Raw genomic sequence first — 18,856 nt, forward strand, 5'->3', positions numbered from 1 at the left:
TTCAGAAATGTCTCACCTGTAAACCCTATACACAGATAACTTCTTTTAAAACAGAAGCTTTCAAATGCATAACAAGCACTCAACCTGTTTAATCCAGATCATTTGGACAGCACTGTTGGCACAAAACCCTTTTAACGTCCTTTAATGTCCATTTCCACCTTCTGAGAGTATGCGTGATGGCTCAGTGTACTTTGCTGTCATCAAGTAGAAGATGGCAGGTGCAGGTACCAAGGCAAGCAATGGGAGATCCTGCTCAAGCTTGTCCAGTTTGGGAATGGAGATGATTCCATAGGCATGAAGCAACCAGTGGCTGAAGAGGACAACAAGCCTTTTCTTCCTGACAAGAAGATCCTTGAAAGACTGGCAAAATATAGACAATATTCTGTTAGCATGTTGTACCTGATATTTAAGATACATCACAGGTCATACACAGAGACACTGCATGAGGCCTTCTGGATTTAAGGCCTTCCAGCACATAGCAGTTTCTCAGTACACCACAAGAGGGAACTCTCATAGTAACCTCTTCCAGCTAAGAGAAGTCAAAGGAAGAAGCTTATAAACACACTGCTGAGAAAATCCAAGAGACAGTAGTCCTTAATTCCTTCAAGCATTTTATGATGAGTTTCAATATAGCAAACAAATTTACCTACCTCCACTTCAGAAGCAGACAAGTACACAGCCAACGTAACCAGAGACAACACCAGTATGATGTATGGAAAGGCATAATCTAAAGGCAAGCAGTAACCAGTTAGTAGGAAAAAATGCAATGTTATACATTTCAGCAGAGATTCTTCCACATTACCAAGGGTGCTCACCTACTACCATCACCTCCAACACCTACAGCAAAGAGATCAGCCATGCACAACTATTCGGTGCTTGCACCCAAGGTTTTCAAATTTTACTTTTGTCAAATGCAGAAGACACTAAGATTTCTAGGTGAAATTACTGTACACATAAATCACTAACTGGGAAAGGAAGGTAAAGAGAAAAGCAGTCAGGCTAAGCGGGGATTTTGTTACGCCATCCCCTCCTTGTGAGAAGTGTGCTTGGAGCTAAACCAGTGTGGAGCTGAGCACCACAAACTTACTTACACTTAAATCCAATTATGAAATCAGCTGTGCCCTCACTCCGAATTAACTTCCTCTTGCACCCCACTCTATGTCTGTTTTGATAAAGGGACAGTCTCTAGCAGCACAGGCAGAAGGCAAACCATTTCTGGGACAACTCATTCATGTGACAGTTCTCATAAACAACAAAAACCTTAAGCAATATCCTCATTTGTGAAGCAAAAAGTATCATGTTCCTCCCCTCTCTGCCATGCATCATGTTAGTGTGCTTATTGGTAGGTTTCTTAGTGTTAATAGGAGAGAACTCACAGAGCAGGCCTCCTCCAACTGCCTGGAGCACGGTGAGGACTGGGAAGAAGTAAAGTGCCGCATAAATACTTTTAAATCGATCAGCTTTTCCTAATCCACAGGCAATTTTTTTAACCAGAAAAGGTCGAAGAAGCATCATTAGCACCAGGCAGAAGGCATAATATATAAACACAATCGTGTACCTGCAAATAAGAGAGAAATTCCTTAAAATATGCAGTCTTGCTTGTGCTGCAGACTCAGCTGAGAACAAGGAGGTTTGGTGTCAGCTGTAATGTACAGTTGTCAGGAGAGGGATATAGAGACACAGAACAATAGAGTTTTTTCCTACAGAAAATAGTCAAGATTCAGCAAATGAGAATAAAAAAGGAAGTCTTACATGCTTTATAAAGGAATATCCTAGAATATGCCACCTTCTTAGTGATTCTGTCCTGCTTCACAGGGAGGCTGGACTCAATGATCTCTGGAGGTCCCTTCCAACCCCTAAAATTCTGTGATTCTTAGGTGTCAAGAAGGAAGCTGATCACAAACTGCTCTCTGGAATACTTCTCTGTCAAGTTTCCCCACTGCATGCTGAGGATGCAGCAAGAGGAAAAAACAGGAACAGAGACTGTATCCTCACCAATTCAGAAAAAGTCATTAGGTGTTACGTGTTTGACACAAAGAACAGCTCAGAACATGAAAAGACTTGAGGGGATTTGATACCCATGGGTCCAAGCTAGGTATAAAGGAACATGTCCTACAGCTTTGAGAAGAGGCACTGACAGAAACAAACGTACAGAAGGAAGTAACAGCTCTGAGTACAGAAGCATTTATACTCACAGGGGATAGACTGCTTCATGAGTGCAGTGCACTGTAGTGATGTAATCAGGACTTGGGTTGTAGAGCATCGTATACCAGTCTGAAAGCTTCTTCACCTTGCAGGAACGGATGTGCAGAGAGCCAGCGGGATCACTCACTAGCAGAGTAACAATTGCTGCAATGCTGCACTCAAACAAGGCAGTGATGTGCTGCAACAGTGCACTGGAACTGCAGAAGAGGAAGACATTTACTACTGCTGTGTGACCACTAAAGTAAATCTAAATGCTACTGTGAAGCATAAGTCCAAAGAGGACAAAACCTTCTGCAGTTATGATTCTGTGACCAAGGATAGGACAAAGCTGTATAAATAAATAATTTAAAAATATTAAGTATTTTAAGCTGAATGAGAAAATCCATTTTCCTTATCTTGGATGCCTTAGTATGTAAAATAACTGGAAATCACTCCAGCTTCTAAAATGAACGCTTGTTTTAATGTGGGCAGAATAAAATGGAACACTGGAACAGGCTGCCCGGGGAAGTTGTGGAGTCTCCTTCTCCGGAGATACTCAAGACCTGCCTGGACACCTACTTGTGCAACCTGGTGTAGGGAACCTGCTTTTGCAGGGGGGGGTTGGACTCAATGATCTCTGGAGGTCCCTTCCAACCCCCTACGATTCTGTGATTCTGTGAAAATAGTATCAAACCATCACAAGAAGCATTCTCTTAGGTATGCAATCTGATGCAGGAATGCTGCAAGCTAGAGTTGCCTTCCAGGAATGCACAGGCAGTTGCTTCCAATTGGAAGCATAAAAAGCAAATATCTATGGTCAAAATAAATCACTGCTTTCCTCATTGCATCCAGTACTTCATAAAGCTGAACTACTTCCTGCTGGAACAGCACAACTTCTTTGTGCTGAGCCCTGAGACGCTCACAAGTAAATACAGCACAGGCACAAACACCCCATCAGAGGAGGACTAACAGCGCTCACATTGCTGCCATTTCAAAGAAAGCAGGAGTGATAACAGCGCATCTGAGAGCTGATACAGGCAAGGAGGACCCAGGTCTCTCTGAGAAATAAAAACCCCATCCAACTGCCCTGCGCTACTGCATCGGCTCAACCAGCAGGTGCTCTGCAGGACTGCTCAGTCCATCATGCTCATGGTTACAACATTTTCTTTTGAAGGAACATAACTGAAGGAAGGGTACACTGACCTCTTTTTGCCCGAATACCACTCAATAAAGAACCAGTGCAGAACGAGGGGCAGCATGGCCATGAAGCCCAGGTACAGCCAGTCATAGCGGTCCGGGGATCCCACGCACTCCCGGCAGATTTTGTTGTCGTCAGTTCGTTGGCCTCTGGGGCACACCTACAGAAAGCACGTGATGGATTGAGAGAGCTGCTGTGTTCCACTAGGAACCCTTTGCAAACCATTCGGGCTGTTCAGCCTGGAGAAGAGAAGGCTCCAGGGAGTCCCAATAGCGGCCCTTCAGTATCTAAAGGGAGGAGGTAAAAAAGAAGGGCACAGAGCCTGCTGTGCTAGGACAAGGGGAAATGGTTTTAAATCAGAAGAAATGAGATTTGGGCTGTATATAAGGAAAAAAACACAAAGCTTTAATATTAACAGGACGGCAAGTTTACCATATTTTTAAAGAGATAAGACAGCAACCCCAGCAATCCATCAGCTGGCTCTCGCTGTGCTCTCCCCATCCCTCACTTCCGGATGCACAAAACACGGGATGAGAGCACGGCCTGCGCGGGGCCAGCCGCCCCGCAGGACTCACCCCGCAGTCCCCGTAGACCTCCAGAGAGCCGTTGACGGCCAAGACGACCCTGCCGCAGTACAGCCCCAGGCAGGCGGGCTGGATGTCAACAGCTGCGGGGAGAGAGCAGCCCCGTTACCGCGGCACTCCGGCCCGACCTCACCGCCATGCCCGACCCCGACCCCGACCCCGACCCCAACCCCGATCCCGATCCCGATCCCGCGGCCTACCGGAGCGGATCATCCCGGTATCCAGGCAACACAGCCCCAGCGAGCCGCTTCCGCTTATTTCACTTCCGCTTCCGGACAAACCTCACCGCCATTGGGCGGTACGCTCCGCCTGGTGGGCGGGGCCTCACACGGTGGGCGGGGCTTGGAGTCCACGGGCGCGGCTACCCGCAGGGGGCGGGGCGCTCCTCCCGGTGGGCGCGGCCTGCAGGCGCGCGTCCCGCGCTGTCCCCGCCCTGCCAGGACGCGGGAGATGGCGGCGGCCGCGGCGGCTGGTTGCGGTGACGGCGACGGCGAGGGCCGGCGGCTGCCGCCCCGCTCGCTCACAGAGCCGGCGCTGCACACCGTGGAGATGCACACGGGCGGCGAACCGCTGCGCGTCATCCCGCGGTTGGAGGCGATGGAAGAAGCGGCGGCAGCCGGGCTGTCGCTGCTGGCGCTGCGGCGGCACATGGCGGCCACGCAGGACCACGTGCGGCGGGCGCTGATGCACGAGCCGCGGGGCCACGGCGGCATGTACGGGGCCGTGGTGGTGCGCGGCGGGGCGGCCGCCGACGGAGCCGACCTGGCGGTGCTCTTCCTGCACGGCTCCGGCTACAGCGCCATGTGCGGCCACGCCGTGCTGGCCCTCGGCCGCTTCGCCCTCGACTTCGGGTTGGTGGCAGCCCCGCAGCGCCCAGAGACCGCCGTGCGCCTGCGCTGCCCTTGCGGCCCCGTCACCGCCTTCGTGCCCTGGGATGGCTGTCACAGCGGTAACCCCGTCCGCTTCCACAGCGTGCCCGCCTTCGCCGCTGCCACCGGTGGGGCCCGAGCTGCTGGTAGCGCGTTCTGTGGGGCTGGGGGGGTGCGCCGGGTGCTGGGCAGAGCTCTCCCCAGCTCCCGTATCTCTCAGGAGAAGGATATGGCATGAAGCGTCGGGTGCTGGGGTATGGGAGTGCTTGTGGAGCTCGTGGCTTCTGTCAGCTCCGTACTGTGATCCATCCTCACCGCCCTCTGCTTCCCCACTCAGACGTGGCCATCGATGTCCCAGGTCGCGGCAGGGTGGTGGTTGACATCAGCTACGGTGGCACTTTCTATGCCTTTCTCAGCGCGGAGCAGCTGGGCCTCGACGTGTGCTCCTCAAAGACCAGAGACCTCGTTAGCGCAGCCAGCGCGGTGACGGAGGCAGTGAAGGAGCAGGTATGGCCCCATGCCTTCCCTTCAGGGCGATGGCGACGGAGGCCCTTTATCACCCACAGCGCTCAGATCCCCATGCTGAACGTACTGCGGTTGCTGCTGGTGGCCCAAGTGCTGAGCCTGTCCCGAACCCTTGGTGTGCCCTCCCAGTTCAAGCTGCATCACCCTGAGAGCGAAGACCTGGCTTTCATCTATGGCACCATTCTGACAGATGGGAAGGATGCCTTCAGCGAGGAGCCCACCACCAACATCTGTGTGTTTGCAGATGAACAGGTATAGAATGGGCTGTTCTGAAATCCTGGAATCACCCAATGGCCTGAGTTGGAGGGGACCCATAAGGAGCACTGAGTCCAAGCCCTGGCTCCACACAGGAGCCGGACCACCTTTTTCCTTTCATACCTCAAACCTGTTTATACGCTGGGCTTGATCTTACAGGTCTTTTCCAACCGAAATAATTCCATGATTCTACTTTATCTTTCCATTTGGGATGTATCCTGATGCTGTCCAAACCTGTGGGCTAGGGGCACTTCTCCCACACAGGGAGAATACAGGGGAGCAATATTCATTTCTGTTTAAAACCAGAATACATGCTGGCTCGTGTTCTCTTCTGACTGTAGGTGGACCGAAGTCCAACAGGCTCTGGCGTGACAGCTCGCATTGCCCTGCAGTACCATAAGGGACTCATCCAGCTGAACCAGAGCAGAACCTTTCGGAGCAGCACCACAGGGTCCTTGTTCACGGGGAAGGCAGTGAAGGCAAGTGGAGCTGTTGAGGAGTGCTGGGGAAGTGTTCTTGCTTTCCCACAAGCCTCATGCATCGCTTATTGCGGCTGGGGGTGGAGAATGTCCCATCAGCTCTGTCCTGATCCAAACCCCTCTGCAGGAAGCCAGATTCGGGGACTACAACGCCGTTGTGGTGGAAGTCTCAGGGGAAGCCTTTTACACCGGCACGGCCACCTTCACTGTGGAAGAGGAGGACCCGCTGAAGCACGGCTTCTCCTTCAAGTGACCCGAGGCACTGCACTGTGTCACTCACTGATGCTTCTCCTGCCCATGCACTGCTCTGCTTCTCCCCGTGGCCCGGCGCAGTGTGCAGAGCAGCAGGACCGACCTTGGCTGCTGCCATAACTGCTACTGCTGTGCTTCAGGATGACAGGTGCTCCTCTGTGGTGCTTGCTGGGAGCTCGCTTAGGAGATCTGTCTTCAAATTTCTGTGCCTTATTTACATTTTCAGATTGTTCCGATTCCTATTAAATGCCAGCTGAAAACACTGCTGTCCTCTTGTTTTCACCCAGACCCTCCTCTTGCTCCTCTCAGACCGTGGGCTAACTTTGGGTTAACTTCCAGCAGCACTAACCGAACTGGAAGGTTGGAACCACTCTGACCTTTGATTGCAAACACATTTACTTGTGATTCTGCTCAAGCAGCAGCGCGGAGCTCAGGGCCTGTGGTTTCCCCTGTGCCTCTGGACAAAACAGCGTTCGGTTATTGGGGGCACTCGTGGAATTTGCCTTGTGAGAGTGTTTTGAGAACGCTTTTCTCGGGGTGGTTCCTGCAGGGAGCAATGGGGGAGGCACAGAAGTTCCTGAAGAATCAGCCAGTTTGACAGCGGACGAGGGGAAATGGCTTCCCACTACAAAGGGGTGATTTAGACTGGGTTTAAGGGAAAGCTCTTTCACAGTAAGGGTCGGTGAGGTGGGGCACGAGGTGGTGAGGATGTGAGGGGACGGGGGAAGGAGGCTGTTCTGGTGGAGGAGAGAGGTGATGCAAGGAAAGAGCCGTGAGGATCTGCGAGGGGACGGGGTCTGTGAGGAGAACGGGGCTGTGAGGGAGGAGAGGTCGCGACAGAACCTCCGCGAGCAGAAAGGCGACACGCGGCCAGAGCGGACCCCGCGCAGAGGCGCCAGGCGCCGAGGGGCAGCGCGCCGCGGCTGTTCCCGCCCCGTGCGGTGGTGGGGGCGGCGGGGCGGTTCCCTGGGCGACGGCGGCGGGGCGACGTCAGCGGCGGCAGCGCGGGGCGGGCGCGGCGCTGGCCGGGCGGTGGGGTTGCGCATGGAGCCGGCGGCGGCCGTGCCGGGAAACCTCTCCGGCGGCGGCGGCGGCGGCGGCAACGAGAGCGGCGCGGCGGCGGCGGCGGCGGGGCCGGGCTGGTCGGCGGCGGCTCTGGCTTCGCAGGCGCTGGCTCTGCTGCTCATCTTCGCGCTGTCGGCGCTGGGCAACGGCGCGGTGGTGCTGGTGATCGCCCGGCACCGGCAGCTCCGCACGGTCACCAACGCCTTCGTGCTGTCGCTGTCGCTGTCGGAGCTGCTGGGCGCGCTGCTCTGCCTGCCCCTCGCCTTCGTCAGCCTGCTGGGCCGCCCGCCCGGCGCGTGGCTCTTCGGCCATCGCCTGTGCCTGGCCAGCGCCGCGCTGCACGCCGGGCTGGGCATCGCCGCCACCCTCACCATGGCCCTGCTCTCCTTCGACCGCTACTGCGCCATCGTTCGCCAGCCCCGCCACAAGATGGGCCGCCGCCGCGCCGCGCAGCTGCTGGCCGCCGTGTGGCTGGCGGCGCTGGGCCTGGCCGGGCCGTGGTACGGGCTGGCGGGCGAAGGGCGGCGGGAGGCGCGGCACGGCGCGTACCGCTGCGTCTACGTGCTGCCGTGGGGCTCGTCGCGCCTGGGCCCGCCGTACGGCGCGGCGCTCATCGTGCTCTGCTACCTCCTGCCCTTCGCCCTCATGTGCTTCTGCCACTACAACATCTGCCGGGCGGTGCGGCTGGCCGAGAGCCGCGTGAGGCCCCTGGCCACCTACGGGAACCTGCTGCGTGCCTACGGCGAGATGCGCACGGCCACCACCGTCCTCATCATGATCGTCTCCATCATCTGCTGCTGGGGACCTTACTGCATCCTGGGGCTGGCAGCCGCCGCCGGCCGCCTGCCCTTCTCGCCCACCATGGACGCGGTGGCCAGCGGAATGGCCTGGGCCAACGGGGCCATCAACCCGCTCATCTACGCCGCCCGCAACCCCAACATCTCCGTGCTGCTGCGACGCAGCCGCGAGGGCGGCTACAGGACTAGGAACAACGTGGCCGCCTACCTCTCGGCCCCGGGCCGCCGGCCGGAGCCCCGCAGTCGTGCCGAGCGCGTGCGGGAGCGCTACGTCAACCGGCACGGCGGGCCCCCGGGGAGCGCCCCGTCCTCATCCAGCCCGGCGAATGGAGGAGAGGTGGCCATGTGGGCCTGCAAGAACCCGGCCGTGCTCTTCTGTCGGGATGGGCAGCCTGACGCCGTCTCTGAGGCCGCTTTGCAGGGCAGAGTTGACACCGTCAACACCAGCCTCTGATGGGGTTGAGGGCCGGGATGGAAGCATCGGGCCCTGGGGCCGTCTCCCTGAGGAACTGGCGGTAGCCGCGGATCTCTTGGAAATCAGGGAGATGGGCCTGCATGAGCCATAGTGTGATTTCTTCTCCATCATGCAAGCTCTGATTCGGCAGTCTGCTCTGCGAGCAGAGAGAGGTGCCAGGGAAAGGATGTGCCCCTTCCATCAGGCTTGGTGCAGTGGTGACGGCCGCTGAGCATCAAGAGTTTGACTGCGTGAGAGATTGCTCCAGTCCTGCAGAAATCGCCCAACAGGAGCTGCGGGGCAAACACACAGCCTGAAACTGTGTGAGCTGTTTGCTCAGTGCCAACATATAGCCAGCGAGAGCTGAGCACTGGCAGCTGGAGCACGCTGAGGGAACACCACACTGTGAAAACTGCATCACGGCAGGAAAATGTTGCTTTAACCCATTGTATGTGGCAGTGCAGAATGTCTTAGGGTTTGGGACAGGCTAAAAAGTGATTTGTGAAGGTGATTATTTAAATTTCTAAGTGAAACAAAGCAGTGATTGTTGTGACAGATGCCTGCGGAGAAGGAAGATGTGTGGTGCTGGGAGGGAGGGAAAGGAAGATGAAATATGTCAGAATTTCAGCAGCCTTTTATTTATGGGTACAGTCAGTATAAAATACTGTGAGTGTGGGAAACTGAGAGTTCTGCAGGCAGAGGAAAAGGAGTGGGTGTATTGTATTACATGGGCACAAGGTGTACTCTGAGCTCGGCAGATGTGTCTCACTTCTCCAATGATTTAACTGTGCTTAGAGGAGCCATGCAGGAGTGGTGAGCGTCTGAAAGGAGGCACAGCAGTGCCATGTGTGCTTGCTGTGCTTAAGCATGTGAAGATGTGCATATGCATAGAACAGATAGCACTGTATCTGTGGCAAGAATCTGTTACTGAATGTGATATTCAAAAACTAGCTGTTTGTTTGCCACTGGATAAAATGAAGGTAACACCTTCACAACGCAGGAAATGGAAGTGCTGTTGCAAAGTGCAAATTCATATGAGTTTATCTGTGTGATATTTTTGCCCACAGGCTCAGAGTCCTAACGCCTTAATCAGTATTCAAACTCAGAGATTGTCTTCAATTAAATGTGAGAGGCAGGCAGTATTTTTCTTGTATGGTCTTCAGAAATATAGTGCTACTGTTCTACGGCTTTTTCACCTGATTGTGACTCAAGTGAACGTACCGTCATTATTCTGCAGTGAGACAAGAAATAAATTATCTTTTATGCAGGAGATGACAGCGTCTCAGCCTGGCATTATTCTCAGCACAGCCTTGAGAACTTCTGTAAAAAAAAAATTGCCATGGAATGGTCACAGAGACCTGAACATTGTGAAGTTGCGAAGTCAGTGGTTGGACAGGATGATTGTAGCAGCCTTTCCCAGCCTTAATGATGCTATCAGTCTGTCATTCTATGAAGAGTGACCTGACTGTGAAATTTGAATGCAGCCATTTTTCATACTGTAAAAATTACTGTAATTCTGTGATGCTCCTGAAGTCCTGAAGGAAAAGATGTGACCCGCGGATAGAATCATATAATTGTTTGAGCTGGAAGGGACCCTTAAAGGCTATCAGGAAATCTGTCCCAACTCCATAGTCATCAACCTTAGGTGTCATTCAGTGTTCCAGCTGCACTGATCTCACTGGTAAAAGCCCTGCAAAAGGTGATCCCAGCCACCTCCCCAGCCTCTTCCAGCACCGATCTCCACTTGTTTTTAACAAGTACTTGCAAGTGGCTGAGCATTAAGAATGCACAGAGCTGAATAGAGGCAGCTGGCTGTGCTCTTTGAGCTTCCCAAACAGCTCTCTTCTGTTAAACACTAACTTGGCATGCAGCAAGGGAAGATTCTTGACCAGACCTTTTCTGCAGTGAACCTGCTGCAGCTTTGCTAGAGCAGGACCTGCTCTGTGCCAGCCACTCAACTACATGCCTCTAACTGCCCCCTTTTTCAAAGCGTGCTTTACAAAACACAAATAAAGGGCGAAGTGTCTTAAACCACAAACAGCAGACAGCAAGAGGAACACAGAAGGCACACGCCAAGCTTGCAGGCTGCCTTTCAGAGCGTGCCACTGGCTCCCAGCTGGGCTGTGGGTCACTGCCTCTCAGCAGCGGTGCAGTGGAAGCTCTCAGCCACGCTCTGATCTCCCTTTGCTGGGCTGTAGCAAAGGGATTTGGCCATGTGCAGTTCCTGCACAGTTATGCTCTAAGAGAGCCATGCTATTTGGCAATGCTATATGAGCTGCTGATACAGCTTATGAGTTATTTCTTAGAAGGGAAGCATTAAGTCTTCAGGAGCGAGGAGTGTTTCTAAAGGTATTGTTCCAGATAGAGTCTGGCAGTTTTGCTATATCACATTCATTTAAGTCATTACACTCATCCCTCCCTAATACCCAGGTGAAGGCTTGGTTCAAAGTGACTGCTTCTGTACAATTTACAAACTACAAATGATTCGTTTCTAAGTGGCAGCCTGATGGGATGCAATAGTTGACAACGATCAGCAGAACGGGTGCAAGATCCGACATCTCCACTTTCACACTGGTGTTAGTGTGTGGCTCCAGCAGATGCCAGCAGAGATCTGAGCAGCTAGCACAGCCCTTCTGCTAACAAGCAGCGAAAAGCTTCTGCTCATGAGATCATGAGATCAAGAGCTCTGCCTGGCACTGGATTCCTCCAGACATTGGCAGAAACCCACAAAACATTGGGGAGTGACTTCCAAATACTGAGGACGCTGAATTTTATGATCCTGTTGCTTTTATAAACCATGGGAAAGCAGGGAGCTGCAGCCAGGTGCACCCAGACAGTGCTGTGACAAAAGTGTGATTTGGGGAGACGATGCTCAGCTTGCTGAGTGCAGACCAGGAGGGGGGATGTCCAGCACTGTGGGCATATTCCTGTTTCTTAGAAGGGCTGAAGCAAGCCTTGGTTAAGGCAGCAGGGTGAGAGTCATAGAATCATAAAGGTTGGGAAAGACCACTAAATATCCATCAAGTCTAACTATCAACCCATCACCCATGCCCTCTAACCATGTCCCATCACTGCTCCTGTACACAGGGCTATGAGAAGCAGAATCCTCAGCTCAGTTCTACAGGTTAAAACCCCTCAGTGTGAGGGCACAAAAGCACTCAATAGATTTCTCTTCAATCCTTCACCAGCCATTCCTGAACACCCAGGTGGAATTTGCTTAGCTGACTCAGTGACACAACACTGGAGGAAAAGCACTGGAGTAACCAGGTCGCATTTCTCTGGATCCCCAACACAGCCATGCACAGAATACATCACTGCTCGTGGCTGTTTGATTCTATGATGATGGATAGAATTAAAATTATCCCTCTTCCACTGCATCAGAGGAAATTAAAGTGTCCCATTTCAGGCTGCTCCAAGCCTAGAGGATGCTGTACGTCTCAGCACAAGGCAGAAAGGTGCCCGTTTAGCCCCCAAATCCCAAATATCCCATTTTCCTCCCGCCAGCAGTGGCTGCTGTGTGTGCTGCTTTGCACAATGACTCGTGGCTCCGTGCTGCACACTCACCGGAATCGCTTTTCTTTATTGCATGTTGCCATCTTAGAAAATGTACAGTCTCATGACATTACACAGCATTTCCTGCTAGCTACGACTAATAACATTCTTGCACCTAACACACTACCTTGGTCACTACGAAGCTAATAAAGTCCAAGACATATACTTCAGTTTACAAATTGTTACGATTTTTTTTTCCCCCCTTTTTTGGCATTATTAAAAAAAAACAAACCAAACCAAACTGTCTTTAAAATACACACCCAAGAGAAAAGAGTGGCTACTTACACCAGCACCGATCTAAAAGTAGTTTTTGACAATGGCACATGGAATTACCTGCACGCAGCCTTTGCAGTTATTTATATAGACATCTTCTGTTCTTTTTTGGTGGGGGGGAAAAGAAAAACAAAGACATGGCAAAAACTCAGCCCAACCACAAGGCTGCCATAAAACCAAACAACAAAAACCAGGTCTGGGAAGGCAGGAGGGAATCTGTCAGGATCTGTCCTGATGTGGCACTGGGGCCCTGCAGGCAGCCGCCCCTTCCCATCCATCCACCGTGCAGATCTGACGTGAGCAACCATTCCTTAAACCATCAGAGGCCATAGGTTTCTATTTTTGACCTTTTTTATCTTTTTGCTTTTATTTTTTAAATCCCACCCCCCCCCGAAGTCCGTTCCCTCAATTTTATCAGCCCCATTGTTTGCTTTTCTTTTTTTTTTTTCAGCCATAAATAAAAAATATAAACAGAGGCACTTTAGTTAAGGAATAGTATTAGCATTACCTTTTTGTCTTTATTTCCCTCTCCTTCTGAAAGCAAAGTGCTCAACTCCACCTATGAACAGAACCCGCAGGTCGCACAGCTGCTTGGATACGAGGTGCTGGGCTCTCATTTGGCGCTTACCTGCTTTATGCTACTCGGAAAGTCTTTTTTTTTTTGTCTTTTTTTTTTTTTTTTTTTTTTTAATCTACAGTGCGTCCAAAGTTGCAATGAAGAAAAGAACAAAATGGTAAAACCACAGCTCTTGACGACTCCGTTCAGAGTGATATTTCACAGCTTTCACACAGCACGCAGACCCGGCGGCCTTCAGGTGCTTAGAACCATATCTTTATACAAATCAGTTCAAACAGCACTTTTGCTATACAGTACATATCGTTAACTGACATCCCACACCCCATCAGCAATACCAATTAATCTGACCGAAAAAAAAAAAAACCAAAAAAAAAAACAAAAAACCAACCTTAGTTCAAATAGTGTTCGTATGTAGTGCAACAGGGACAAACTCATCTCTCCACAGGAAAAAGAACAAACGAACAAACAAAAGATCACAAAGGTATCGGTGGTATCAAAAGGTTTCGTCTCGTTTCCTTAAAAAACATACCACAAATAAATAAGAGCAAAAAGTAACAGTCCTCTATATACTCAGCATAATTTAAGAATAGAAATGTTAACGTGTTTACTTTTTATTCTCCAATTTTTTTTTAATTTTCTAAACCTTTAAATTATTACTCCCTGAGAGCTTTGAATTCTTTTTATTTTTTTTTCTTTTTTTTCTTTTTTTCTTTTTTTTCTTTTTTTTTTTTTTTTTCTGGACCGACATTTTACAGGTAGTTCTGCTTACAAATTGGCAAGGACGTAGTAGAACAGCAAAGCATTGCTAACAGACAGCACTTCGTGGCGTCGTTGCTTCTGCGTGCCCATTAAAAGAAAAAACAACAAACCCAAACCGGACAAGAAGGTGGGTGCAGGTTTGGCCCTGGCCCTGCTGCACACCGAGTGACCTTCTGTCCTGACCGACATCTACGGAGGATACAGTTTGTCCCATTGAACAGAAAGCGAGAATAAAAATTACAACATGAAAGTTTATGCCCTTCGTTGCCTCCGAGAACTGACCCTTCCCGTCGCCTTGGGCCAGGAAGCAGTATAAAAGTATAAATACGTCTGGGTGCCACGTGAGCAAGAAGCACACTCGGGTAAACTCTTCCCTTAGCAAGGCAAGAGGAAAAAAAGAGCATTTCCCAAAAACAATTGGAAGAAGAGCATCGCCGGGAGTGCTTGTGGCACCGAGCTCGGGGACCAGCACACAAGTGCAAGTTCGGGGAAAAACCACGACAACGAAAAGAACGCATCAAGTTCAGTCCACTTGGTTTTCTCCTCTTTACTCTTCTGCGTTCCAGCAAACAGCCCTGCGCAGCTCCTGGGGTCAGGAGAGCGATGCCGAGCAGCGCTCCGTCACCAACGTGGATCATGTCACTGTGCCCAAGTCCTCTCTTTCTTCATGGACATGACATTGTGCTTGTGCATTGGGAGAGCCACTTGTCAAGAGGATGGAGGGGAGGGGACGAGCACCCACAGGACACACAGCTCCACCCGGCCCGGCCACACTCATGGCACATACACACACGCTCACCCGTGGGGAGAAAGAACGTGCCACTGTTTCGCTTGGAATCACAAGGCAGTATAATGAAAAAAAAAATAAAATCCTAGCCACTTCAAAAAAAGACCACTAACCGGGTTTTGAAACTCTCGGTTTTCGCCGTTGTCCTTCTGTTTCACTGCTCAGAAGTTAAGCTTGGTGATGGGCCGCTCACGGCCACTGTCGGCCAGCTGGTTGGCGATGCGCTTGCGGTTGCGCTTCAGCTTGGAGAGGTCCTTGTCAAAGACCTCACCTGAGCGCAGGGCTGAGACAAGGTCATCAAACTCACCGCCTTCCTCACCGCTCTCCTTTGCCTTCCTTGCCTTGCGCTCCCGTTCCCGCTGCTCCTTCAGCTGGTGGAGGGGAACATCGCACTGTCATGTAGGCACCCATAGCCCCAAATTGTGAACAACAGCAGCTTCCTGCCCCTCGCTGAGCAAGTGAGAGCTGGTCAGGGTTACTGACAGAACCACAGCCCTGGGAAGTGTTGGTCACTCACAGAAAGTCACCCCCAGGATGGGCGTGGGGTGAGCAGCCCTTAGGGCTAGGAAGCCTCAGGGTATTTGCTGATGCAGCCAGAGAGCACCAGAAGAGCTGGGAAAGCAAAGCCCAACTCTTTTCCAATGCAGTTATATATCAGTATCTTAGATATAAGATCTCACCAACCTCTAAGCGATTAGTTAAATAAGCAATCAACAGTGAAAGACGGGGATCTAATTGCAGAAGCACCCTAACTGGCCTACATACGCTTCTCATGCCACCAGGTGTCCCCAGCCAGATGCTGCAGACCTGCCCAAGCCTTCTTACCTGGGCCTCCATGCGCGCCCGGCGCTCCTCCTCCTCCTTCCTTCTCCTCATGTTCTCGTTCTCCTGCTTGGCCTCCGTCACAGCCTGAAGGAACTGATCGAAGATGCCGAAGAACTCATCAGGCTGCATTTTGTCTGTGTCTTCTCCAAAGTGTTTCACAGCCTTGGAAAACTGGGAAAGAATCACAGAATTGTAGGGGTTGGAAGAAACCTCTGGAGATCATCCAGTCCAACCCCCTGCTAGTGAAGGTTCCCTACAGTAGGTTCCAAAGGAAAGCATCCACATGAGTCTTGAACATCTTCAGAGGAGATTCCACAACCCATAAGCAATCTGGGCAGCCTCTTCAAGCACTCTGTCACCCTCTCAAAGTGAAAAAGTTTTTTGCTACATTCATGTGGAACTTTGTAGCAGCAGACAGGAGGCTGTCAGGCTGTGGGGAGACCACGCTGGTGAGACCCCAATGGAAAGCCTAAGGCCTGATGGAGCAGTCGTGGCAGAGAACAGAGTTAACAGCAGGGCTTTGACTAGCCAGGCCTTGGCTTAAACATGACGTAAATCATCTGCCATCTGATTTTCTGAGCATTAGCTGCCCTGTAAGCCTTCCAGGAGAGGTCCCGAAGCCCCCTCTCCCAAAACACCCCACCAACCCTTTGCACCTCTGGTTCTGCTCAGCCTCCAGCTCGACTTCATTAACCAAGCAGTAGTAAAAACAAGGAAGCAAAATATTGTGGGACTGAAGACTGAAGACATAAAACTAATAGTAAACACGGCAGGGGAAGGGAAACTCGCACTTTTAAGTTTTCTTTGAAGTATTTTTGGGGTATTCTTTATCATTGCCACATGCTCTACTATTGAAACCAAATGTGTTGGTGAGACTTCTAAAAGATGTTTCTGCCCAGGCTCAAGCACAGCACTGGGTAGGAAAATGGGAAGTTTTCTGGTCTTTTGTGCTATTTGCACACCATTAGTGTGAGTGAATCCAATAAGGCTGTGGCAAAGGTCAGGACAGGACACCCAGTCTCTGCTGATGGATCCTGGTCCCCAAGGAGCCACAGGATTTATTAGTTGCTTTGATTTTGCTCTGTGGAGTGAGAGGAACGTTTTTAAAGCCTGCCAATACGATTAAGTCTTATTTTCTGGGGTGTCTCAGCCTCTTCAAAAGACATTTAGGGCACTTTTATTTCTTTGTTTATTTATGAGACTTAGCATTTCAGGATGCAGGGGAGGATCTGAAAAGTGCCACTGCATCAATCGAAAACACTGAGGTTATTCTTGTTGATTTTCATTAAGATGCTGATGTTTCTGCCACCTTTCAGGAGATTCAGGTGGGTGAAAAGACTAAAAATGTTATCTCCCCACAGGATATGAAGTTTATAAGATAATTATGTTTCTGCTTTCCTAAGAGAAAAGGGTAACATGATTTGAATACATGCTTAAAAATTGAAGAGCTTGTGCATTTCCCCAGCCTATCCTATCCAATAACCATGGGAAGCATTTGCTTCAAAGTAGGCTTTAATGGGTTGTGAGGACTACAATGAGAGCTCCTCCAGATGTGGGCACATCTGTCTTCACAGACTGTACTCACTGCAGGCAAGATCTGCCTGATTAGTACTGACAGTTTCAAAGGTTTAGGCATGGCTTCAGGAGGACACTGGTCACTTGTAATATCCCAGCACAGGTGGATGGACTGGAGGACATTGTCAGATTGACATCAGTATAACCAGGGAAAAGGAGGTGGTGGCACTCGGTAACTTCAGCCTTGGGAGAGGTAGCTTATGAGATAAGGATGGGACCTCTGTGTGTTTGATTCTGATCTGAACTATCTCCCTGCCAGTTCATTTAAGATGAAAGTCGAGTCAGAGAGGAAATACTGGAAGATAATTCTGGCAAGATATGGCAGCCAGCTGTATGTGCCTTTGCTGAAAGAAGGGAAGCAAAGGGTGCTTGGGTATCACAGATGTCAGTCAATGGCTGATTTGCTCAGACTTAAGCCAGCCTCTTGGGAAGAGAGGACGGTAACACAAGAAGTCAAGTGGCTGTTGGTGGCTGCACAGCACTCATTAAGGCACTGCTCTGGGCAAACTGAGCCCTTTAAGCAGCATCTCTAAGCAGCACTGAAGTTGGCTTCAATCTCATCTCCTCCTGATGGACACAACTCTCCCAAGGCTAGCCCCTACCTTGCCCTTCCAACAAACAGGTATCTGAAGGTACTGTATACCATCTCATGTTTGTTGGCCTGACCTGTGATCCTGTGGCACGTTGGGTTATGGAGCAGGAATAAAGCCCTAGGGACAGACAGGGAGGTGCCATCTATCCACCCACCCACTCTGAATAAACCACAAGGAGCAGTGCAGAGCCTTCCTCATGTCAGGGTCTCAGCAGGACACTCTCTCTACATCACATATGTGTGGTCTCTTGGGAGATATTTGAGATGTCAGCACACATGGCACGTGCTCTGGGAAGGCCAGGGTTGTTCCTCCTCTGCTGGCTGGAGGAGGGGATGAAACACTGCCCAGATCAGATCTCAAGGGCATTGGTGACCTTACCAGTTCTTTTGCTTCTGCCAGAAGATCTTCAACATCTGAGAAGCTGAAGCTGGCTAGTGTGATGAACTGGCTGACAACAGACACAAACTTGTCTCCTGTTTGCTGAACTTGAGACTTCTGGAAGTCCAGCTCCTTTGGGAAAAACAAAAACATAAATCTAGTCAGGCCCTGACTGATGAGGGACACAAACATGATCAGTCTCTGTCAGTGCTGCCAGGTGTGTGCGCATGTCAGTGTTGCACTGCATCACTGCTCCCTCCTGCAATGCATGAGACCTTGGATTACCCCGTTTTATGATATCATGGCCACACTATGCTTTTGAAAGCAAACCCTCTGGGAAAGATGCTGAAAGCAGCAATTAGCAAGACAGAGAGTCCTTAAGGATACCTGCACTTCTTTACCACTCCAAATGAACTGCCCAACCTGAGCCCCTGTCCTCTGAGGTTTTACAGCCTAGGAGACACCGCAGCACATTACAGGTCCTGCTCTACACTTAGGCACTACACTTAGCTTCTCCTAATGTGTCAGATACAAACCATGATGTGCCCAATCAACATACAGTAGCTACACTGCCCCAACAGCCCTAGGAGGACAGGCACACGTACAGGACAGGAAAGGAAGAGCAGAAGATCTCCAGGAAATACAGTAAGGCAGCTTTTCTGGGAGGTCCCTCGCCTCCATCCCCGCAGAGGGATGCCCTGGTGCTGGGAGCTAGGCTGGACTATATTTGATTTAAATAATACTTACAGTCTCCACCGCTCTCAGGCCACTCCTCAGTGTGTTTATTTCTTTCTCCAGCTCAGTCATGCTGTTGGAAATGGCAGGATGTCAGTTTTCAACTTCTCCAGCACATTCTCCAGCTCTCCTACCAACAC

General features: G+C 50.9%; 4 protein-coding genes across 7 annotated transcripts in view; 2 read left to right on the forward strand and 2 right to left on the reverse strand.

The window, feature by feature from the left end:
- Positions 1-65: 65 nt before the first annotated feature.
- Positions 66-4,294, reverse strand: JKAMP (JNK1/MAPK8 associated membrane protein). Its single transcript, XM_031605353.2, has 7 exons — positions 4,167-4,294; positions 3,958-4,049; positions 3,388-3,542; positions 2,196-2,402; positions 1,377-1,558; positions 651-727; positions 66-360 (listed from the first exon to the last, which is right to left on the reverse strand). Exons 1-7 carry the CDS (start codon positions 4,177-4,179, stop codon positions 142-144), a joined length of 945 nt encoding a protein of 314 aa, XP_031461213.1. The 5' UTR covers positions 4,180-4,294; the 3' UTR covers positions 66-141.
- A 68-nt stretch (positions 4,295-4,362) lies between these two features.
- On the forward strand, positions 4,363-6,608 carry L3HYPDH (trans-L-3-hydroxyproline dehydratase). Of its 2 annotated transcripts, XM_031605352.2 has the most exons (5): positions 4,365-4,963; positions 5,173-5,342; positions 5,490-5,612; positions 5,957-6,094; positions 6,222-6,608. In XM_031605352.2, exons 1-5 carry the CDS (start codon positions 4,417-4,419, stop codon positions 6,345-6,347), a joined length of 1,104 nt encoding a protein of 367 aa, XP_031461212.1. In that variant the 5' UTR covers positions 4,365-4,416; the 3' UTR covers positions 6,348-6,608. The 2 variants fall into 2 exon arrangements, with proteins under 2 accessions (XP_089997978.1, XP_031461212.1); XM_090141852.1 differs by having other exon boundaries at positions 4,363-4,963; positions 5,957-6,608.
- Positions 6,609-7,384: 776 nt separating this feature from the next.
- GPR135 (G protein-coupled receptor 135) lies at positions 7,385-11,248 on the forward strand. Its single transcript, XM_031605356.2, has one exon. It carries the CDS (start codon positions 7,391-7,393, stop codon positions 8,660-8,662), a length of 1,272 nt encoding a protein of 423 aa, XP_031461216.2. The 5' UTR covers positions 7,385-7,390; the 3' UTR covers positions 8,663-11,248.
- Positions 11,249-12,063: 815 nt separating this feature from the next.
- The window catches only part of DAAM1 (dishevelled associated activator of morphogenesis 1), an 82,699-nt gene continuing 75,906 nt past the window's right edge, over positions 12,064-18,856 (reverse strand). The window contains exons 23-26 of one of the 3 annotated variants that reach the window (XM_090141854.1): positions 18,729-18,789; positions 17,982-18,113; positions 15,436-15,606; positions 12,064-14,981 (exon numbers count right to left, since the gene is read on the reverse strand). In XM_090141854.1, coding sequence (XP_089997980.1) covers positions 14,772-14,981; positions 15,436-15,606; positions 17,982-18,113; positions 18,729-18,789 — 574 coding nt within the window. In that variant the 3' untranslated portion in view covers positions 12,064-14,771. The remainder of the gene's footprint in view (positions 14,982-15,435; positions 15,607-17,981; positions 18,114-18,728; positions 18,790-18,856) is intronic. The other 2 variants (XM_090141853.1, XM_031605354.2) reach the window with 2 other exon arrangements.

The sequence above is a fragment of the Phasianus colchicus genome, chromosome 5 (genome assembly GCF_987193195.1).
Source record: "Phasianus colchicus chromosome 5, bPhaCol1.hap1.1, whole genome shotgun sequence".
Classification (NCBI taxonomy): Eukaryota; Metazoa; Chordata; class Aves; order Galliformes; family Phasianidae; genus Phasianus; species Phasianus colchicus.